At 42.7% G+C, this 21,291-nt stretch overlaps 1 protein-coding gene across 3 annotated transcripts in view; it reads right to left on the bottom strand.

Annotated features, from left to right (window-relative positions):
* Positions 1-21,291, bottom strand: part of adamts9 (ADAM metallopeptidase with thrombospondin type 1 motif, 9) — a 402,991-nt gene that overhangs the window by 336,832 nt on the left and 44,868 nt on the right. For all 3 annotated transcript variants that reach the window (XM_068051578.1, XM_068051580.1, XM_068051581.1), the window contains exons 4-6: positions 1,005-1,276; positions 367-450; positions 150-274 (exon numbers count right to left, since the gene is read on the bottom strand). In XM_068051578.1, the coding sequence (XP_067907679.1) occupies positions 150-274; positions 367-450; positions 1,005-1,276 (481 nt within the window). The remainder of the gene's footprint in view (positions 1-149; positions 275-366; positions 451-1,004; positions 1,277-21,291) is intronic.

The raw sequence follows: 21,291 nt of genomic DNA, 5'->3' as shown, positions 1-21,291 counted from the left end.
AAAGAATGCTCAACTAGTAGCATTATTGTGCAATCTATTGGAAAATTCTTGCAATGGACTTGCGTTTCCTGTGATCTGCATTGCAATTGCATAAAGTCATTTCACAAAGGAACCATTACCTTAGGTAACAGAAAAGTATTTTGAAGTACCTTGTAATAAGTACAGCAGTATCATGGTGAGAATGATGGTTTTCATCTGGATTATTCTGCTTTTGTTGCCATATACAGAAGTTTTTTAGTGTTGTTTGAGCATTGAATGATATAGTTGGACCTTCCTGAAGATGATATAAAAATATCAAGTATCACATTGTTATTTTTTAGCACTTTAATTTGATTTTGAATATACAAATACCTAATTAAATGTTACCTGTTCACTATTTATAACAATTAGTTTCACAACTACGATATTTATAAGATTTCCAATACTTGGATCTTTATAGATAGTAGCCACCTGCAAAAATTAGAAATAAATAAAATGTTAAAGATATGAGGGTAATACTAAATAAAAAGAAAAAGCGCTACAAGTTCTAAGGAAGGGTATACATTTGTAGGATTAAATTCTTTAAAGTTACTGACAAACCTGCTGTGTCCTTGCAGCATTTTTCTGTTTTTTGGTTTTGTATATTTTGGTAATGTCAACTTATAACTTCTTACAACTTTCATTCTGGAACTAGTTACATTTTTAAAGGATGTTGATCATAAAATATAAATCAATAATTTCAACAAGACAACTTCAAGGAGGCTGATCTTTAGAACAGTTTAAACTCATTCAGGCAAGATGGCTGATTGAGCTTGACATATTAAAATCAAGTTCCAGAATAAGGAACGGACAATAAAATGTTATTATTCGATGATTTAATGTATTATATATGCTTAACTAGCATTAATTGCATCAACTACAGGTCTTTCAAAATGTACACCTGTAAAATGAAAACACAAATAAAACATTTAAGAAAACAGTAACACAAATAAAGCATTTAAGAAAATACTAACAGTGTTACTTACAATGGACATTAAAGTGAGAACATAATGTTGTAGATTTGCTCCATGATGTTCAACCATTCTGCTGTCTGCAACAACCATAACCTCAACATACCGAGGGTATGACAAAAAACGTTTTGCTCGTTTGTGAGTTTCTGCTCCCGTGGTATTGTTATCCATGCCAGCTAAATTGTGCATTGTAATACTATTTTTGAGGTTGTCCAGATCGGACAAAGTATTGCTGGATAGTCCTTTATTCCATTTCCTTTTGTTTTTATTTTGGCTATGTTTATGACCTATGATCCAAAGAGAGGGAGAAGAAAAATCCTAAAAAAAAACCTTTTTAAACTGATTTTCATATAAGTAGAACAATTCAAAATACTATTCACACTGTGTTAGATATGGTATACCAGCTTGTTCAAGACAGAAGGAAGTAAGCTGAAATAAATAAAATATATTGTTTCTATGACATTTACCATATTCCTGGACAAAAACATATTCAAGCATCTTTTAATAAGCATTTACCGAACTGTAAGACTTAAGACAGCAATTCATTACAATATATCCATACATCTCTCCTAAAATTTAGACTTTTAATGATTTTTGTGCTTCTGAGAATTCAGTACTCGGGAATGGAACACCTTTTCATGTTAAATTTTTCCAGGTGAGATGCAGCACAGCCAGATGCAGAATCTTTTGACTTTCCTCAAAAATGTACTTTAACCCCCAATTAAGGAAAACACCATTTACTAAACAAATATGAAACTTGAATTGCCTACAACAATCCTTCTAATTACTCTGAATGAGACTTCAACTATGTACTGAATTATGAGCTTTTGTATACTTTGGATTCATACCCATTTTAAATTCGCTTGAGATTGTCATTCACTTCATGTAAACCAATTATCTGGATTCAAACTCAGGACACAGAAAGAATAGTCAGCTAAACACAGGGTCCTGTGTACATAATTTCAACCGTATTTTGAACAAGTATTTTTTGCGCAGCTATTTGGTGTATGTTAGATGTATGTTTCAAATAATAAGTTTTCATTTTACTGCAATACTATGAATGATTGAGCAATGTTCAAAAAGACAAATGCACAAAATAAGATTACTTTTATTGTCTGTCCTTTTAGCAAGATCACAAGTCGTGGGAGTCAGTTGCCAGCATTCGCCAGAGCTGGCGGGCAGCCATAAAGACAGGGCTAAATTGTGGCGAGTCGAAGAGACTTAGTAGTTGGCAGGAAAAAAGACAGAGGCGCAAGGGGAGAGCCAACTGTGCAACAGCCCCAACAAACAAATTTCTCTGCAGCACCTGTGGAAGAGCCTGTCACTCCAGAATTGGCCTTTATAGCCACTCCAGGCGCTGCTTCACAAACCACTGACCACCTCCAGGCGCGTATCCATTGTCTCTCGAGATAAGGAGGCCCAAAAGAAAGAAAAATAACTAGATTTCAAATTGAATAAACTTTTTTGTATTATTAAGCATCCTCTCTCAGGATGACAGCGTTTGTTCTTCAATGGCTGCCACTCCACCTGTTCCCTTGCTGTTGCCTGTTGGTTTGAAATATTTCTTTGGTGGCAGCTTTTATTTCAGCATTGTGGCCAAGTGAACATTGTGATGGCCAATAATAGAGGGAAGGTAAGGTGTGGGACTGTTGGTTAGTGGGGAACTGGGGTTGCATTCACTGGTATCGCAGTTGGATGAGCTGATCACAGACAGCCAAGATGGAAAGGAGCTGTTTTGGTTGCCTCTTCCCTTCTTCTTGCTCCTTGTCCTCTGCAGCTGCTCACCGTATGCATGATGACAAGGGCTGTACCTTCATGTTGGGGAGGTTGTGTAGGATTTAGTAGAGCACGATAAACCATGACACATGTTTTGGAGAGTACAGCAGGGCTCCTCCAGAGAAGTCCAGGTAGTGTAAGCATTGCTTAAGGACCTCAATGGTTTGTTCTATAACATTTTGTCGGACATGGCTCTCGTTATACACATGCTGCCAATGTGTGCGTGGGTTACACACCAGAGTCATGAGCTAGATAGTCAGCGGATAGCCGTCGTCACCCATTTGCCACCCTCTGGTTTCTCAAATGCTGATGGTACAACAGAATAAAGGCATCATGACTGCAGCCAAGATTAACTGGGTATTAACTTGTATGATGTGCTGAGTATAGTCGCATAACAGCTGCGCTTTGAGGGAATGGAGCCCTTGCAGTTGTGGTACATCTGGGGAATTACAAGCGGTGCACGCAAAGTGATATCTGAGTAGTCAATGGCACACTGCAACATGGGTAAGCCCGTTAGCCTGGTGAAGTCACATGCTCACTCCACATGCTTCTCTCTGGAAAGAGAAAATGCAATGTATTCGCCCGTCTTTGCATACAGAATGCCAATGACCTCCCTTATATAGCCGTGGACGGCGAATTCTGAAATGTTGGGAGATGTTGCCTGCTTTAGCCGAGTAGAACCTTTGAAGTCAAAACCAATGCTTTCATCATGTGCCACACCACTCCTTGTAGACTTCACCAACTTTAAGTAGCAGTACACCTCTAAACACTTCTACTAACTCAGCAATAGCCGGTTGAAATCAATCAGCAACTAACCAAAAAGCGGTTGATGATCCTGATGATCGCTTTAAATAGCACTAGTCCTTCCTGTTGCTGAATGCATGCTCCGCTGTGCAAGGCTAAGAGAAGGCATTAGGTGAAGGATTTGGTTCAAAAATTACACCATTGGAGTCAAATCAGCATTACATACTGACTAATACCACAATTTGTCTATGCTGCATATTTCCGCCGCACGTTTCCATTGCCTGCCCTAGCAACCTACCCAAAAAGAGTGCAGGAATGGTGTTGGGGTCATTTTGGACCTGAAACAACACTCATTCCAAAGAAAATAAGGCACTACACAGCGGAATTTGTCAGCCTTAATGTTTCAAACTCCTGATGCATGGTATGTGAAACATGAATGTCAGCAATACTGTTGATTTATGCCATGTATATTAAACTAATTTTAATTGTTTTGTATTTATACACTGGTTATAATATACATGAATTGATATTTTCACAAGTATCAAATATATTTAGATATAGCATGATGCTAGTCACCTCTGCCTGAATATCTGCATAAAAGCAGAACTAGAGATCCAACAGGAAAAAAAGCACCATACATGAAAGAATTTTCCATAACATGACTGACTTCATCTTGGAGGGGTGGTCCGCACTGCTGCAAATTTCTAATTTATATTGAAGTTAGAATGAAATAATGCAATGAAGAAAAAATACACTGAATACAAATTTTAAGGAAAGCTCTATTTACTGAAAGAAGCTGACGAATTGAAAAAGGTAAAAAATGTTCCCATTTTTTCAGATATAACATACCAAATGTGAAGGTGACTCCACTACACAACATTTCTTGGATGTCTTATATATATATGCAGGGGGGGTCTTATAAACCTCAAATGTTAAGTATCTCCCAGAGGTAATGAAGTATCATTTTCCTTGCTTTAGAAAAAGATGCAGAACTAATGATGCAAAAAACAAATGAAATAGTGCACAATACTTTTTTCAGTCATTCATGGGATGTGAGCATTGCTGGCAAGGCCAGCAATTATTGCCCATCCTTAAGTGCCCTCGAGAAGGTAGTGAGCCACCACCTTGAACTGTTGCCATCCTTGTGCGGTAGGTACACCCACAGTGCTGTTAGACTGGGAGGTCCAGGATTTTGACCCAGTAAAAGTGAAGGAATGGCAATATTATTTCTAAGTCAGGATAGTGAGTGAGTTGGAGGGGAACCTGTAGGTGGTAGTGTTCCCATGCACCAGCTACCCTTGTTCCTCTAGGTGGTAGAGGTCGCAGGTTTGGAGGATGCTGTTGAAGGGGGCTTGGTGAGATGCTGCAGTGCATCTTGTAGATGGTACACAGTGCTACCATGGGACCCCAGTGGTGGAGCGAGTGAATGTTTACATTTGTGGTTGGGGTGACAATCAAGTGGGCTGCTTTGTCCTGGATGATGTTGAGCTTCTCGAGTGTTGTTCGAGCTGCACTCATCCAGACAAGTGGGGAGTATTTCATCACATTCCTGACTTGTGCCTTGTAGACAGTAGACAGTGGGGAGTCAGAAGATGAGTTACTTGCCACAGAGCTCCTAGCCTCTGACCTGCTCTTGTAGCCACAGTATTTGTGTGGCTGGTCCAATTGTTTCTGGTCAATGGTAACATCAGAATGTTGGTGGTGGATTCAGCGATGGTAATGCCATTGAATGTCAACAGGAAATGCTTAGATTCTCTCTTGTTGAGGATGTTCATTGCCTGGCACTTATGTGGTGCATATGTTGTTTGCCACTTATCAGCCCAAGTCTGAATGTTGACCATGTCATGCTGCGTGTGGACGGCTTCATTGGGCAGGATTTTCTTGCAGGCTTTGGGACTCTAGTGTCAAGACCAAATGGGGCTCCTGACCCTGCACTTGCCAGGACACAGACCAAGAGAGCTATTTTCCCAGAGGTGGTACTAATTAAGGACAGTGGGCAGGCTGCTGGTCCAATCACAGGGCTAGCAGCTCTAGAGCCTCAGCAGCACCATCAAGAGAGGTAGGCACAGCTGAGGCAGTTAGGAGAATGCAAGGGTGCCTCAAAATGGAGGTGCCCTCAGAGAAGTGAAATATAATAACTTTTGTTTTTAAGAGAGCCAAGCAGACAGACCCCTAAATCAGTGGGGAACCCCCTCTGGTGGCAGCTTTAGGGCCATGATTGCGGCCTTTGCTGCCAGCAAACCCCTCTTTGAGAGTTGGAGCCTCTGGCTCCAATGAACCCCCAGAGTGCCGCAGGGATGACACCTCCATTAAGCTGGCGGCCTCTGCACATGGCAAGGGGTCATTCAGCCACCAGCAAAATGCTGGTGACGCTCTAAATGGCCCCAATTGAGGCCTTAAGTATGCAAATTGGTTGCCCACCACCTTGCAGCGTGCAGCCAATCCGCAGGCCGGTCCACCCCCAGAAAAGTTCTCTGGCAGCAGGAATGTGTCAAGTGCTGTCTCGATGCAGCTCCTCGCTATTTTCCCAGGACTGGGAAAATTCTGCCCATTATCCGAGGAGTTACAAATGGGACTTCTGAGTTGTGCTCCTGGTGTGACTGCCAACAAGGGCAGACTTCCTCAGTGCGCCTCGACTGCATCTTGCCGCCGCATTGGGCATCAGTGGTCCGCAGTAGTGTTGGTGACCCACCTGGCCCAACTTGAAACACAGATCAAGGAATCTAACATGTGTGTGAGTCGAAGGGTGTCACAAAATCCCACAGCACAATGGAAGTGAGGTTCACCATGGGCCAACAAGGGGGGAATCCCGCTGCCCCATACGACGGGTGTACCACCGGCCTGTCTCACGCATTCCATCGGGGAGTTGGAGCAAGACCCGAACGATGGTGAACTCTGCCTGGGCAAAGCCAGAGGCAATTCTGATGGAGGTCCTTCGCAGCTCTGATGTACAAATCGGTCATCCAATCTGAGTACAGGAGCAACAGACTAATCAAAACATCTAGTAGGTGGTTCCCTCCAAAGTTACCCTCATGATAGCTGCTGCTCGTCTACACCAACCTGTGATCAGACATGGCAACCCACTGAATTTAAACATATTACTAAGCGGAGTGTATTGTAATTACTTATGCACTGTATCTATACACATTTCCAGGTACTGGTTTTTGATCTTTGGGAACACCCAGCACAGGGTGCCACTCAGGAACATGTCAGCCCACGCACCACACACAAAACAGATTTTACATTCATCTTCAGCTGCCAGCTTCCATACCTCAGGTCTTCCAATCAACGGCCAGATTATTGTAATTTTTTTTTTAAGAGCGGTAACTAGGAAAGCCCATTTTTTATGGGATGTTAAGGCCTGCCACCAGTCTAACTCTGGCCACTAAAAACCCTCCAGCAGATGCACAACATGCAGGGATTTTCAGAATGCACCACTTCCATCAAATAAACATTTATGGCTGGAATTTTCTGCATGATTGCAATCCTTAAATTAGAACACATAATGTGCCCAATCCCATTCTGCCAATGTCAAGTTATGATCAGATTTCCTGTGTGTTCACATTGGAATATAAAATGGGCACAAATCAGCATAAGCGATTAGTGTCCAAAGAAAGTACCGAACTCACATGGTGTATTTCTGCTTTAAGTATGAAAATTAAAGTTTCAAGTAATTTAATGATCATTCATGCACTTTAGGCACAGCACATAAGCTGCAATCAGGGGAGATTTTCAATTTTTAATGTGACTTCTATAATGCCATAAAATTTTTTGCAAAGGAACAGAAAATACAGTGCAGGTCTCAGTGAGGATAATTTAAAAATAAGCTTAAAATATTTCAACAAAAACAATAGAAAAATGACTGTTTCCTGCTGTGCCTGGGAATCTGGTCGCAAATTCAGGAGGGGCTGAGAGCCAGCGCAATTTTAGGATGCTTTGTAACCCTGGGAGCAGGGTCAGTTTTGTGGACGGAGATATATTTGGGCAATGGGATCTGTAGATGAATGTAAACGATTGAGGAGATTTGGCCGTAAATGAGTTACCTGTGTAGTTCAATCTCCAAAGATCCAATCTATAGTACAAAAGAACCTAGAGATTCTAATATACTTGCTTTCAGAGTCCAAAAAGCGTCTGCCTGCAGTACATCGAGAGAACTCACAGAGACAGTCTGCTGATTTATAGCATATGTAAATAAGTTGATTGAAAAACCAATCTGTTCTACCAACTATACAGTGTGTATGTTTGGTATGCAATAATGCCATAACACTGTGGCTATGACATGCACCTTTTTGACCTGTTCATGCAGCAGGCAAAATTACCTCCCGCAACATGCTCTGGGTGAGAGTTGGAGCTATAGCAGGGTGAGTACATGCATTCCCAGGCTGTTGTGTGTGCTGATGATCCACAGCCCACCCTCCAACCTGCATTGTGGAATCCAAAGAAGCTCCTATTGAAGACCCATATACAGGTGATGTGTTCACCTACTCTTTGGTATAATGTCATTGGTCTGGATCCTGTCATTGTTGCCACTCATCATCCTTGCTGTTGAATGACATCAACGTCAGTGTCCATGGTGCCATCTTCAGAATTTGGAATGATTTCCTGCATCAACTGGAGATAGATATCATCTGGTGGACTCATCTGTGAAAATAAGATAGTTTATATTATTAAACTTTTTCAAGGTTTTAGATGTGTCTACAGCAATATTATTATAAAAGATAAAGAATGCCAGTTATTTCCATAGAAGAAAACAACTAAGCACAGGCCATTATTGAGAACTTACAAATCTATTACATATTGTGTATATACACACAACAGTGGACATCACAGCCTTTACATGAGTACATGTACCCATGATTGAAAATGTCATGGAAATTGTCACTTACCAGATTGTACAGCAGTCTTGGAGGAGGTTGTGCCATTGTACTTCATTTGGAATACCTATGCAAAAATTCTTCTGGATTTGGCAGCAATTCTCCTGGTAGCCATTTATAGCCAGGTAGTACATCTTTAATTTGTCCGTTTTGTTCTAATTTACACGATGCTGAACAACTAAAGTTGTTGATTCTCTTTTAACCATTAGAGGTGTTTTTCAGCCTCAAGTAACAATTCTTACTTCCAATGTTGTTGGACTATGCTTTTGCACCATCATGTGCTGGGGCTAGAATTGCTCTGATGCCTGGTAAAGATGATTTCCTTTTTCTGTATTTCATTAACATATACTGTTCCATTTTGTTAAAATAAGTCACCTGTTTTTGTTACTGATAATTTTACATGCTTACTGCCACTGGTGTTTTGAGATATTTCAGGAGTGTGGGACAAATAATTGATGTGCATTGGTGAAATTGTTGAACTTATACCTGGCTGGGTGTGTTAAATTTCTGCCAACGGCATATCGAAATAAAAGACAAAAATGATGCATTTCCCTGATGCGAATTGGAGTTAATGATGCAAAAATATGCAATACTGTTGTTCTGAAAATTGCCCCTTCCTTCTGGAATTTTCTATAAATACATGTTTTTGTGACTGTTACAGATACAGCACACAGACCGGAGACAGAGACAGAGTGAGAGAGAGGTGTACGGTGGGAGTGGAGGTTTAAAAAGCAGGCCAAAAGCCCAGTGTCGGAGACTGGAGACAGACAGAACGAGAGGGAGAGGAGCACAGCAGGAGCGGAGAGAGATAGAGAGGAGCACGTCGGGAGTGGAGAGAAAGGAGCACGGCGGGGGTGGAGAGAGAAAGAGGAGCACGGTGGGAGTGGAGAGGAGCATGGTGGGAGCAGCAAGAGTGGAGCAGGGAAAAATCAAAAAGTGACATCAGAGTGACATCACAATCAATAGTGAGAGCAGGGAATCAGAGAGCCGTCGGGGTGAGTATACAGGTAAGCTTTTAATTTAATTTAATTTAAATCAAGCATAGCATCAAACATCACAGGCAAGCAGGTAGGTGATTGGTTTGGGAAGAAGCTACCTGTTTGGTGAGTATCTGGTAAGTGATTAAGGTCCATTCTAATCCTAACGTTTAAAATAGTAAAGGAGCTAGTGGTAATCTTAATAAAATATATAAAAAGCAAAAATGAAACAAATAATTGAATAAAATAATTAAGTAGTTAATTCAAACATATTAAGGATGGCAGGACAGGTGATGTGTCACGGCTGCAGCATGTGGGAGCTCCTGGATGTCAGTGTGATTCAGGACAAACACGTCTGCAGTAAGTGTTTGCGGCTTGAAGAGCTTCGGCTCAGAGTCATTGAACTGGAGTCTGAGCTGCACACACTGTGATACATCAGGGAGGGGGAAAGTTACCTGGCCATTTTGTACGAGGAGGCGGTCACACCCCTTAGGATAGGGTCTTCTGATTTGGTCAGTGGTCGGTGACAGGAGAGTGTGGCTGCAGCTGAGGCAGGTAAGGGGACCCAAAGGACAGGAGTCTCAGCCTTTGCGATTGTCCAACAGGTTTGAGGTTCTTTCAGCTTGTTTGCATGAGAGTGGGGGCTGCAGGGTGGATGAGCAACCTGACCATGACACCATGGTACAGGAAGCCATTCAAGAGAAGGGAGAAAAAAGGAATGTAGTGGTAGTTGTGGAAAGTATAGTTAGGGGGATTGACACAGTTCTCTGCAGCAAAGAGCGATAGTCCAGACAGCTGTGTTGCCTGCCCAGTGCCAGGGTTTGGGACATCTGCTCAGGGCTGGAGAGGAACTTACAGTGCGAGGGGGAGGATCCCATCGTCATGGTCCATGTAGGTACCAACGACATAGGTAGGACAAGGAAAGAACTAGGTGCCAAATTAAGAAGCAGAACCTCCAAGGTAATAATCTCTGGATTATTACTTGAGTCACATGCAAATCGTCATAGGGCAAATAAGATTAGCGAAATTAATGCATGGCTCAAAGACTGATGTGGGAGAAGTGGGTTCCGGGTCGTGGGGCACTGGCACTAGTACTGGGGAAAGTGTGCCGTTGGGACGTTCTACACCTGAACTGTGCTGGGACAGGTGTTCCAGCGAGCTGCGAAACTAGGGAAGTAGAGAGGGTTTTAAACTGAATAGTTGGGGCAAGGGATCAAATTTGGTAAGATATGGTAAATCAAGGAGGAGAGACAAAGCAAGAGAGAAAGGTATTAATATGGGAAATGATAAACAGACTATGACAGGAAAATCTGAGTAAATCAACAGATAAGGCTAGAGGTTACAAAAATAATAAAAGGACAAAACTAAAGGCTCTGTATCTGAATGCACATAACATTCTAAGTGCATTCTAAACAAAACAGATGAACTGAGAGCGCAAATAGAAATACATAAGTATGATCTGATAGCCATTACAGAGACATGGCTGCAGGATGACATAGATTGGAAATTGAATATTGAAGGGTACATGGCATTTAGGAAGGATAGGAAGCTAGAAAAAGGTGGAGAGGTAGCTCTCTTAATTAATGATGGTATTAGCGCAATAGAGAGAGATGATCTAAGTTCAGGAGACCAGGATGTAGAAACAGTTTGGGTAGAGATGAGAAATCATAAAGGCAAGAAGTCACTTGTGGGAGTGGTGTACAGGCCACCTGACATTAACCACACTGTAGGACAGGATATAAAGGAAGAAATAATGGCAGCTTGTCAGAAAGGTATAGCGAAACTTATGGTGGATCTTAACCTCCATATAGACTGGAAAAATCAGATTATATAGACCACATCTAGAGTACTGTGTACAGTATTGGTCTCCTTTTTTAAGGAAGGATGTAAATGCATTGGAGGCAGTACAGAGAAGGTTTACTAGACTGATACCTGGAATGGGTGGGCTGTCTTACGAGGAAAGATTGGACAGGCTAGGCTTGTATCCGCTGGAATTTAGAAGAGTAAGAGGCGACTTGATTGAAACATATAAGATCCTGAGGGGTCTTGATAGGATGGATGTGGAAAGGATATTTCCCCTTGTGGGGGAATCTAGAACTAGGGGTCACTGTTTAAAAATAAGGGGTCGCCCATTTAAGACAGAGAACTTTTTTCTCTCAGAGGGTTGTGAGTCTTTGGAATTCTCTTCCTCAAAAGGCAGTGGAAGCAGAGTCTTTGAATATTTTTTAAGGCAGAAGTAGGTAGATTCTTGATAAGCAAGGGGATGGAAGGTTATCGGGAGTAAGTGGAAAGGTGGAGTAATCAGTTTAGGCGGAGCACACTCGAAGGGCCTACTCTTGCTCCTAATTCGTATGTTCATATGTACGTACTTCCCAGTCAAAATCATTGGAGGAATTTTCTCTTAGTCTTCATCTACAAACAGTCTGATCAACATTCTTTTATCTTGTTTCATACATTCATCCATATTTATGTTTTTATAAACAGTAACATTGCTAATACTAATTAGCTTTAAGAAATTATTGCAGCTGATTGTTAAGAAACTGAATTTTTACTAGTGCCGATACTCTCAAAGTGAAAGACAGATCAGTACTAAACATATATGTAGATCCAGCTACCTCATTGTTGGGCTCCGTAACCCTTCCAAACCTGTAACCCAAATGTAGTACATTGCCTATGCCACTGCTCACAGGTAAGTGCATTACTGGATGTTTTCCAATTCTTTTTGCAGCCTAATATGACAGTATTTAATCTACTCCTGTAATACAACAATGTATCATGACTGACACAAGATACAGATAGTGGGGGTAATTTTCAACTTTGCTGCCTGAAGAGTAACCTGGTGGAGTGGATCAACTATCGTTTGATTTCAATGGGATGAAAAAGTCAGGCAGGTGCTACAATGGGTGAAAAATCCACATCCATCAGGCTACTATGTTGGCAACAACATTGAAAACAATTACCATTATCTCATCTATACTGAAACTATGAGACTTCACAAATATAATACTTGTTATACTACTTACCTATAAAATTTGCTTTATCGTAACCTTCTTTGTGCTTCCCTCAAGTACTCTTACTCTCATTTATTTTTTGCTGTTCTCCATGGTAGATTTAAGATACAGGTACTGCATTTATTTATTTATTTCCTCCACTCTCCCCAAAGCTTCTCTCCTTTTTCTTAGTTGTTGACATGATTATAAAAGTGGATTTTTATATCTTGAAGCTATAATTACTATAGGATTTTCAACAGGGGTCTGTGATCCCTTGAAGGTCCACAAGGGAATTTCAGGGGGTTTACAAGGTCATCAGACTCTGTCTCCATCTGGGATCAGGCATACTACAACAGAGTGTCTCAAGAACCCTGAATTCCATATTGTTCTGTACCTACCGATTTACTAGTGTTATTTTTGTTGTTGCGTACTAATAAAATATTTTTTCATGATAGCACTCGACATCTGATGTAGTCTTTCAAAGGTTGAAATTATGCTCCCTAGTTTTGTGCTGATATTTACTGGAGATTTGCCCACACAATTTAATGTGTAAACCTTTCACAGTGCTGCACCAAGGAGTTGCACCCTGCACACCATCAAATTTCAGATGACCATGAACAGATGGTCTTTCACCACACAGTAGAGCTCACCTGACTCTAGATACAATGTCTGAGCTCAGCATTGTGTGCCACAAGCATCCCCTCCAGAAACATAAAGGTCCCTCAGCAAAACAAAGAACATGTATACCAATCACCAATATTAACACTGAATTTTTATTCAATTGCTTAAACTGTATAAAATGATGGAAAAGAACTTGCCTTTATATAGCATGTTTCAAGTCTTCATGGCATGCCAAAGCACTTCACAATCAATTAACAATTTTGAAATATACTTCCTGTTGTTGCATAGATAAACACAGCAAGGTCCCACAAAGATCAATGAAGAAAAATGGTGCTGTTGGTTAAGGGATAAATGAACAGGAACACTGAAAATGCATGTTTCTCCAATGTTTGCATCTCACATTTTATAAATGTACCGCCCAGTTGCAAGCTGTGTATTGCAACTCTGCAGAGCTACAGGAGAAAACAACTCACACAATGCAGATGAAAATCTCAAGCTTCCACAGCTTAATTGAATTTTTCAATACATGTCTCAATACATGTTTCAATACGTTAGGGGCGGCACAGTGGCGCAGTGGTTAGCACCGCAGCCTCACAGCTCCAGGGACCCGGGTTCGATTCCGGGTACTGCCTGTGTGGAGTTTGCAAGTTCTCCCTGTGTCTGCGTGGGTTTTCTCCGGGTGCTCCGGTTTCCTCCCACAAGCCAAAAAGACTTGCAGGTTGATAGGTAAATTGGCCATTATAAATTGTCACTAGTATAGGTAGGTGGTAGGGAAATATAGGGACTGGTGGGGATGTTTGGTAGGAATATGGGATTAGTGTAGGATTGGTATAAATGGGTGGTTGATGTTCGGCACAGACTCGGTGGGCCGAAGGGCCTGTTTCAGTGCTGTATCTCTAATCTAATCTAATCTAATCTAAAGCTCTGGAAAGAAGGGTATTTCTAATATTGTGCATTTTAATGGTAAGTTTATTTTTCTCAGAATTGTGTTTATGTATTTATTAGAAATGTTGCACCTAGCAGTATTCATCAGGCTAAATAAACAAAATAGAAGTTAAAACCACTGAAGGAATTATAAGCTACTTAATGGGTATGTTTTAGGGTACTTGCTGGGCCGCGAATGATTGCTTTAATTTTTTGCCGGCTGGTTACTCATTCCTCAATATTACTGTTTGCTACTGCATTTCTTCCCACTTAGTAAAATTGGTAACAATGGATGAATGACACCTGTGTGGTGTGACACTGTGGCTGGATTTTACAAAGGTGGCAAGGGGCCCGACACCAGGTCAGAAAGGTGAGGGGAACCCTGCCTTGGCCGTTTTGAGGGATTCCCAGCCGCATTTAACAGTGCTCAGGCAGTTAACTGCCCAGCACTGGGATCCCCATCCCTTGAAAAACAGGGGTCCCACCTCCAAAAGCTGCTGGTTAATCAGAGGGCCAGCAGCTCAGTCGTCCGAGCAGCACCACCGGAGGTAGTGGTCACTGCTGCAACTGCAGAAGGCCCGGGACCAGGAGCAGCCATGGAGACTTGCACTGCAGCTATGTGGGAATGGGCTTGCCGGGACCAGTCAGGTAGGCCCCAGTGAGGGGTGGGGGTTGTTGAGGGCAGACACAGGGCGGTCTTTGCCACCGGGGACTCCTGGTAGACCACAGAGTGCCGAAGCATGAGAGCCCCCACCCCCACCCAGGGAGGCTGCCTGGTTTCACTGAGTGGCCTCTCCAGGTGGCAGCACTCCCACCAACTGCAGGTAAAGTACCAATGGCAGCAGGAAGAGGTCCTTAAGTGGCTTCTCCCACCCTGGCAAAACTGAATGATGGTGTTGGGAAGACGATGGACACTCCAGTCCCCTGCCTTCTCATCCCAATTTCATGGGCCCCAATGCTACCCTGCCCATCTCTAGAGGGCTGATAAAATTCAGCGCTATGGTTGCATACTAGACACAAGACTTAGCTGTGTAGATAGATATTTTTTTAAAAGCTGAAGCAGGCAGAACAAAACCCAAAAAGATATTATGATTATGAGTCTAAATATTCATTTTACAATTGCTGGAAAGCAAGTGCTTCTTTTTGCAACTTGCTGGCTGTTATTCTAACCATTTTATCTCAGAGTTAATTACTGCCCTGCAAAGAGTCTTTCCAAATGGCTGGATACATTATGGTAAAATTAATGGTACTTATTGAAAGTCAAATAATGTTCATGCAATGTTGTCAATACTTTCACAGTGATACTGCCTTGACACAAGGCTAATAAGGAATTCAACCAGAGCAACTCTTCTACCACCACCAATATTTCCCAAAGCACGTCAACAACTCCATGATCTCTTACACTGACCAAATCCAGGCATGCATTATTTATCCCTACAACCAGCTTCTATTACCAAAATGCCAGTTTTCAAGTAACAACTACTCCACCTTTTCCTAAACATGGACAGTAATCCAGTCTACAGGTCACCACATACATTATGTAAATTATAAAGATGTTTGAAGAAAAATAAATATATGCCCATTGGGTAATTATAGGTGTTGAATCTTGAAAGATAGCAGGACAACGCTGACACAATGAGGAAAAAAAACACATATATTGTTCTGAAAACTGGATTTTGTAACATGATAATGTTTTAAAAACTGTCATTTTTAAAAGTTTAAGATGGAGTCAGAGAACACCTGAGGAACAATGGGTTGCACCCTCCCAGACTTTCAGATCGTAAACAAGGAGTCAGTGATTCTGAGGATGTAAATGGCGTGGCAGCTGCTAACACCTGGAAACAATGAAAAGCAAGGGTGGCTCTGCTGTAGCCAGACTTGTGGACTTTGCATATTGGAAAAGGACAATGGGCTATTGACTTTTGATTCCAGATAAATTCAGAAGATTTTCTGAAGGTAGATGGGCTGCAAGAAAGGTGGCAGCCTCAAGGGGGAAAGAGAGGGAACACCTGCCCTCAGAAGACTGATACAGCGAAAAGCTGCGAAGACTTGAACCTGTTTTGAAAGTTGAGGTTTGCGGGGAAGTAAAAGACTAACAAGATCATCAGGGATCACCTTATTCACAGGCCTCCGGGTTGAAAGTGCTCAGAGAAGTGAGCAAAGAGGATATTGACTTTGAAAAAGGTCTGGGAGATCCAACCCATTGCAACTGGGAGGAGTTTGGGACTTTGAGCTGTAAAGATTTTGCCATCAAGGAAGACTATGTAATGTATAAGTGTGGTTTAGACAGGCATCAAGATCGGCGCAGGCTTGGAGGGCCGAATAGCCTGTTCCTGTGCTGTACTGTTCTTTGTTTGTGGTGTGAGGTTTTCAGGTGTTTTAATAAGTGGTGAAAATACCTCCCTTTGTAATTTGAGTATCAGCCACTTACAAAGTATTATTTAGCTAATGATGATTTCTTTTAGCTTAGTTGTTATAATAAGTTTTAAAAGGTGAAATTTTGTCGTGAAATTCTTTAAATTGGTCTGGGGGATTCATATCTCATGTTTTAACATAGGGCTCGATCTAGTGTTCCTGTCGTAGCTTCCAGTGGTGGACCCAAAAGTGGATGCCGTCATCGCTCAACGTGTGTGCAGCAGGCCCACCACAATCACACGACGGGCGGCCAATTATCACAATGGATAAACAGGGCCCATCAATCACGCAACAGGGCCGGGCTTCGAGGCACATAATGCAGCATCAGAAGACTCCGGAGCAGGTGCTGACACCATATTTAAAGCCCTGCTTTCTTTGCTGCATTAGAGATATTTGCTGTTTCCTGTTCCCTGCAGAAACCTGTTCACTGCTGAAACCGGTGTTGGAGTGACTCCTGGACCAGCCAACACCACCCCCCCACCCCCACCCCACCGCAAGAGAAGGACGCTGTACTATGGCAGAGGCAAGACACCGGATGGCCTCACAGTTTAGTGATGCCTCCCTTGAGCTTCTCCTCCAGGCTGAAAGGGAGAGGTGGGAGGCCCTCTTCCCCAGCAATTGCAAGAAGAGGTCCTCTGTCTGACCAAGCAAGCCTGGATGGAGATTGCAGAGGAGGTTAGCAGCCGTGAGGTCATCCCCGGAACATGGTGCAGTGCAGGAAGTGAGTCAACAATCTCCTTCATTCTGCCAAGGTGAGTGCTCCATTCCTCTCCTCTTTTTGGGGATTGCATGTGGCTATGCAGAAGGATGTAGGACAAGGGGGGAGGGTGCCACCACAAAGGCACTGGCAGAGGGGGTTAAGCATCACCACAACTTGCCACATGCATGGCTGCATTTCATCCACAGGCTACTATTTTACAAAGCTCGCCCCCATTAACTCTCGAGAGCTTTTGTGAGCATGAGCCATATAGGAAACCCCAATAGTGAAGGAGAGGCTGCCACCAGCATAACTGTCCTGTAGCTCTTGCTGTGAAGTATTCCTATCTCCCTCTTTCCAGTTACAGGACAAGTGGGGCCATAACAACAGGGAGACCTCAAGTACTGGTGGAGGAATTCCAGACACACCGCCTCTTTCGACAGCTGAGGAGGCGGCACTGGAGTTAGCAGGGACCCAGGGTGGCTGCTCAATAGCGGATGGTGAGACTAGAGTCTCCATGCAAGTGTGAGGATTGTCTTCAATCAACATCCAGCACTCTTCTGCAGATTGACATCATGCATGGATATTATGACAAGATCTGCAATGCCTAACCCACATGTCGGCATCCGCATGAGACTCCATCAGAAGGGAGACAGCAGTCAACCTTTGAGGAGCAGCAGTCAGAGGATGCACCATCACATGACTCTCCTGCACCTTCCACCAGCGCAGATACATTCACTCGGCTTTAGAATGAGGGTCACAAGTTGGTGAGAGAAACGCACACGCGCCCAAGCAGCTGGCTGAGACTGAGACAGCTGAGGCCTCTAATAGTTGGCAGATTGTGGGAGGCCAGGCCCATGCTTAGCCCCAGGCTGATGATGAGCCTCTGGTGTATATAGCACAGGGCATGCTGGAGTTGCAGAAAGAAGTAAGGCAACATCTGGCGGAGATGTCAGAGGCCATGCATGACCATGAGCAGATGATGGAGGAGTCCATTCATGCCATGACTGCTGCACGTCCCAGCCATGTGAGCACATGACTTCCTCCCTCGAGAGGTAGACGACCCTCATGGAGAACCAGATCCCACAGATGCACACAGACCTGCACAACATCGCCTTGGCCATGAGCTCAAAGCAGCAGTGGCAAAGCGAGAGAAGAACGAGGTGCCCGCAGTCTCCTCCAGGTCCTCACCCTTCTCTAATCAGCAGGGAGGTTCAAGTAAGCCTTGAAAGGGAGGAGGAGAGGCTGACCTCCACACATGGGGGCTCCCCTCAGGGCACTCCGAGTTTGGACAGTGGCTCCTCAGCGCCCCCCACCCCCGCCAGTGAGCCCAGCTCTAGTAGCTGCAATGCCTGAGGAGAGTCCTGCACCTGTGCAGGAAACCCTCAGGCAGCCAGTGCCCTTCAGGCTTCAGGCAGCCAGAGGACGCCTGCCGAAGTCATCCCAGACCAAGGGGTAGCAGGATCAGCAGCCTGCCTCCAGCCCAGCTGCTAGTGCAGGGGTGACACCTCGTAGAAGCACTCGAAAACGTACAAAGAAAACCACCTAGACACACTTGAGGTTTCACGGGTTTTTGACATTTGCCATTTGGCCGGGTTGGACTTTTCCTGCTTTTTGTGTACAGGACATACCTGGGCAATTTTCCACATTGCAGGGTAGATGTCAGTGTTGTAGCTGTACTGCCATAAACCTAAATATATTTGAACAATTGCCTCCAAATTTCAAAGGCCTAGATTTTGGGTTGCCTTTCTATCTTGCTTCTTGTACAATCCATATAACACTGGCTAAATGAAGTCTGGACAGCTTGCCCCTCAATAATTACAAATCTATTGCAGCTGATTGTGGTCTGACCAGATGGATAGCTTCCTCTTTTGAGTGCTGGTTCTTATCCTATTCCCTGATTGCTTCCCCTTTAGTATGGGCCAAATTCCCATTGGTGCAGGTCCCTTGATAACTATTTCTTACATATTGTGAAATTAGCTTGTAGAAATCATAGCAAATTAACAACACAGAAGGAGGCCATTTGGCCCTTTGTGTCTGTGCCGGTCGACAAAGAGCTACCCAGCTTACTCCCACCTATGTCCGTAGCCCTGCAGGTCACAGCTCTCCAAGTAGACATCCAAGTAGTTTTTAAATGTGGTTATTGTTTCTGCCTCTACCACCCTTTCAGGCAGTGAGTTCCAGGTCTCTACCACCCTCTGGGTGAAACATTGTTTCCTCATCTCTCCTCTAATCCTTCTATCAATAATTTTAAATCTATGCCCCCCCCGGTTTTTGATCCCTCTGCTAAGGTAAATAGGTCATCCCTATTTACTCTATCTAAGCTCCTCATAATTTTATACTCATCAATTAAGCCACCCCTCAGCCTCCTCTGTTCCAAGGAAAACAATCCCAGCCTATCCAATCTTTCCTCATAGCTAAAGTTTTCCAGACCTGGCAACAACCTCATAAATCTCCTCTGCACCCTCTCCAGTGCAATCACATCTTCCTTGTAAGGTGGTGACCAGAACTGTATGCAGTACTCAAGCTGTGGTCTAACTAGTGTTGTACACAGTTCTAGCATAACCTCCCTGCTCTTACATTCTGTGCCTCAGCTAATAAAGGACAGCATGCCATATGCCTTCTTAACCACCTTATCGACCTGTCCTGCTACCTTTAAGGATCTATGGATATACACTTCAAAGTCCCTCTGTTTGTCCACACTGCTCAGTGTCCTCCTATTTATTGTGTATTCCCTTGACTTATTACACCTCCAAAAATACATTGCATCAATTGTGTTTCATATTAAAAAATGTTAAAACTATGAGATATATATGCAAAGCAAAAATGCACAATTTATAGATATTACCATTGTCAGACAGTTCAGTCCCATTCTTGTATCCTCTACAAGAATGTGGGGATGGACTGGATCATACAAATGGGACAATTACTGCGAGATATGTTTTGTTTCCAGCCATTTGTGAACCTGGATGTAGTTTTGAATAGCCTTCAAACAGAATGGCAAAGAAAACACATCAAAAATATGTACTAAAATTGCGTTACGTGCAGAGATTTTGAGATTGTGCAGCAAGGATGCACGTATATATATTTATGCCGGAGGAAAGTCAAGATTGTCAGGAAATGAGGCAGCGTAAAAATTACTCTTGGGCAGTAGGACAAAACTTGTGGTATTGGATCAGCCACTCGTTATATGCGCTGTCTGATACTCAATCCCATTGACTGCCATAGAGCTGAATATTGTGTAGGGTGTATAAATGGCAGCTGATGCAATACTGCCTGCTTTGCACCCAAGGTGGATTTTTATGCCTATATGTCAGGAATATGTCAGGAAGTTATAGACGTAGATCCCATGATTAGTGAAAAGTGATAGAATGAACTACCCTAGTTTGACATCTGTATTTTGAAAAAGATAAAGCCAGCACTTGAGCTATGCTACAGAACACCAGGTCAGAAAAAACAGCAAGAAATTTGCTCTGTGAAGGGATACAAATGATATTTGAAAACAGGAAGGTTATTTTAATGGGCACATCAATCAAAAAAATATAAATTGAGAATGTCTAAACAGTTCAAAGTCTGAGGTGGTAAAGGGAATGCATGAGACAATAGGCGATGTGCATTTTGACTTGTTGACTTACGTACAAGGAAAATCATGGAATGAAAATAATGCAGAACCATGTTGTTACAGTCAAGTGAGGAGGAATCAAAGGGCTTCCCTCCTTTCCCTCTTCTTGTTTGATCACAACAGGTTTAATTCTTCCTTAAAGTGAATGTACTGGCCAATTCAGTAGGCGTTTGATTACTTACTTGTTATGATCATAACAAAAAACAATTGGACAGGTTTTCTTGAGTTAACAAAGAAAGCGGTTAACTTTATTGTACCTAAACCGAACTAAGAAAATAATAAACAACGCACCAACTTTCACTCACACACACACTCTGGAAGTTTACACACACACAAATAGGTTACAGAGTGGGGAAAGGTAGATTGTTTGAGTTAGAGTCCATAAAAAAAGGATACAGTCTGTGAAGTTTGGTAATTCGGCTGTGATACCATTTTAAAATATTGATGTGGCACAGCCTTTGCTTTTTCCTACGATCTGGTGTCAATTATATAATTCACCTTTCTAATTTTCTTTATTACTCTGTATGGGCCACGGAATTGATTCTCCCTGTATTGGTAATAGCACGAACACATGGCCTCTGGGCTGAAATATTCTGGCCTTGGCGTGTTTATCTGCCTGCCTTTTCATAGCTGTCTGGGAGCTTTTTAACTATGCCTGAGCC

This window comes from Heterodontus francisci, chromosome 19, assembly GCF_036365525.1.
Source record: "Heterodontus francisci isolate sHetFra1 chromosome 19, sHetFra1.hap1, whole genome shotgun sequence".
Taxonomy (NCBI): domain Eukaryota; kingdom Metazoa; phylum Chordata; class Chondrichthyes; order Heterodontiformes; family Heterodontidae; genus Heterodontus; species Heterodontus francisci.
This window is presented reverse-complemented; position numbering and strand designations above follow the sequence as displayed.